General features: G+C 32.9%; 1 protein-coding gene across 1 annotated transcript in view; it reads left to right on the top strand.

The window, feature by feature from the left end:
* The window catches only part of LOC137627275 (protein FAM200C-like), a 45,771-nt gene that overhangs the window by 90 nt on the left and 43,181 nt on the right, over positions 1-2,500 (top strand). The window contains exon 1 of the mRNA XM_068358355.1: positions 1-38. This exon is cut by the window's left edge and continues 90 nt beyond it. Within this exon, the coding sequence (XP_068214456.1) occupies positions 1-38 (38 nt within the window). The remainder of the gene's footprint in view (positions 39-2,500) is intronic.

Raw genomic sequence — 2,500 nt, 5'->3', positions numbered from 1 at the left:
ATATTAGGACTTGATGTAAAAGTGCAATGCGGAAAGAGGTAAATTAAAAAGGATCAGTTACCCAGCTGGATAAGTAATCATGATAAAGTTGTTCAGATAAAAGTTGAACACACCAACTTGCAAGAGAGCTTCGTAAAGGCTAATCAAATGTTTCAAATAATGTAAGGTTAAAACCCCTGTATTACCAAACATCAACACCTGAATTTATCATAAACTTTATTGTGAAACTTTCCACAAATCTCTGAAGAATTACACTGATATCGAATCAAGTACATAAATATATTTCTGTATAGAATTCAATTAAAGACAATAAGAAAAGAATCAAAATTATGACAGAAATAATATTAAAAACACTTTAGGTCTAATCATAACATACAATCTCTTCCCCCACCACTTTCTGCATTACAAAAGCATCCCTCTCGCAGGAATGAGAGAGAGAGAGAGAGAGAGAGAGAGAGAGAGAGAGAGAGAGAGGAGAGAGAGAGAGAGAGAGAGAGAGAGAGAGAATATCCTTAAAGACATCTCCCGGCACCTCTTCCTCGTTTCCTGGGGGCGACATTGACATCCAATATCCCAGGGAGAGACGTTGACCCATACCATGTTTACAAGTCTCCTCGGCTACTCTCTTATATCCGTGTCACAGCTTCCAGGAAAGGAAGTATAAGGATAGGCGGGGGTAGGGAGAAAGGAGAGGAGGAGGGTTGTTAGAAGGAGAGAAGGAAGGATGAGGAGGAAAATCTCAGTCTACTAACTTTGGTTTTAAAAGACTTCAAATGTTGTTTTTTTTTTTTTTTTATCTAGGGAACTTCCTTTTGCCGTCTGTCTCTCTTTACCTGCATACTGTAGACTTGAATGTATGAGTTGTGTATGCGTCTATATATATAAATAAATAAATAAATATATATATATTTATATATATATATATATATTTATATATATATAAATATATATATATATATATATATAAATATGTATATATATATATATATATATATATATATATGTATATATATACAGTATATATATATATATGTGTGTGTGTGTGTGTGTATATATATATATATATATATATATATATATATATATATATATATATATATATATATATATGAGTGTGTGTGTTTCCATGTATACAGATTTTCATCTACTTGAAACCTTTGCCTTTTTTAAACATAATAAAGAGTGTGACGGGTCCTAACTGTGAAATATGTGATATTTGTTGAATGCGTAAGAAGGTGGCCGTTCTAGAGCTTCGATAATCACGAGTAGACAGTGGTAAAATCCAAAACTAAACCAAGACTGATAATTCATACAGTTTAATATTTTCAAATCCCAATTTAGTGAAAATATGTAATTTTCAGTAAGAAATAGTACAATAATAATAAAAAGATAAGAAAACAACAAAATTGAATTTAAAGAGAAGAGACAAGTCAAGTAAAAACAATAACAAATACACAAATATAATACCTAATGTATTACATTCACCTGAATAAAACAATGCTCGTCAAAAGCAGGAACAATTTCGTATTTAGAAAATTAGGAGAAACAAAAGAGACCCAACAAACACAAAATAAAAATCAAGGAAACTAAAACAACAAATCCCCTAATATAATACTCATGAATAGATGCTGGCAGGAAACTCGGGGACGATATCAGTGGAAAACGCATGGAAAAGTTTCTCTCCCTCTCCTCTTAATCTGGAAGTATGTCGGGCTTAGATCACAGCAGTGATATCTTCTCTCTCTCTCTCTCTCTCTCTCTCTCTCTCTCTCTCTCTCTCTCTCTTAGCGATAATTTGAAATCTCATCGTTAAACATTCCATCAAAAAGTATTTCTATGGCATTCACTTCGATAAATATAAATACCTGTTATATATCTTACTATATAAGTATGATATAGATATATACAGCATACAAACATATATACAAAAGTGTGTGTGTGTATATATATATATATATATATATACACACACATATATATATATGTGTGTGTGTATACACATGCATATCATCATCATCACCACCACCTCCAAAGCCTATTGACGCAAAGGGCATGGTTAGATTTTGTAAGTCATCTCTATCTTGGGCTTTTAAATCTATGCTTCTCCACCCATCATCTCCTACTTCACGTTTCATAGTCCTCAGTCATGCAGGCCTGTGTCTTCCAACTCTTCTAGTGCCTTGTGGAGCCCAGTTAAACGTTTGGTGAACTAATCTCTCTTGGGGAGTGCGAAGAGCATGCCCAAACGATCACCCTCTATCTACCCCTCACCACGATCTCAATCCACATATGATACTCGAGTAAACTTTCATATAGTTTCGTTCATACAGTATCAACGCTCTTACTAAAGTAATATATAGCCTAATTTTATATGTAATTTCAGGCGATTTGATTTTCAAATTTTACTTAACCAAGCCATTGCCTGATTTGTTTTTTCAATCTTTCATTAAACTCCAATTCTAAAGATCCTGTATTAGAGATTATAGTTCCTAAATATTTG

This window comes from Palaemon carinicauda, chromosome 35, assembly GCF_036898095.1.
Source record: "Palaemon carinicauda isolate YSFRI2023 chromosome 35, ASM3689809v2, whole genome shotgun sequence".
NCBI classification, from domain to species: Eukaryota; Metazoa; Arthropoda; class Malacostraca; order Decapoda; family Palaemonidae; genus Palaemon; species Palaemon carinicauda.
The sequence above is the reverse complement of the archived record's forward strand: the minus strand, read 5'-3'. Positions and strand labels throughout refer to the sequence as shown.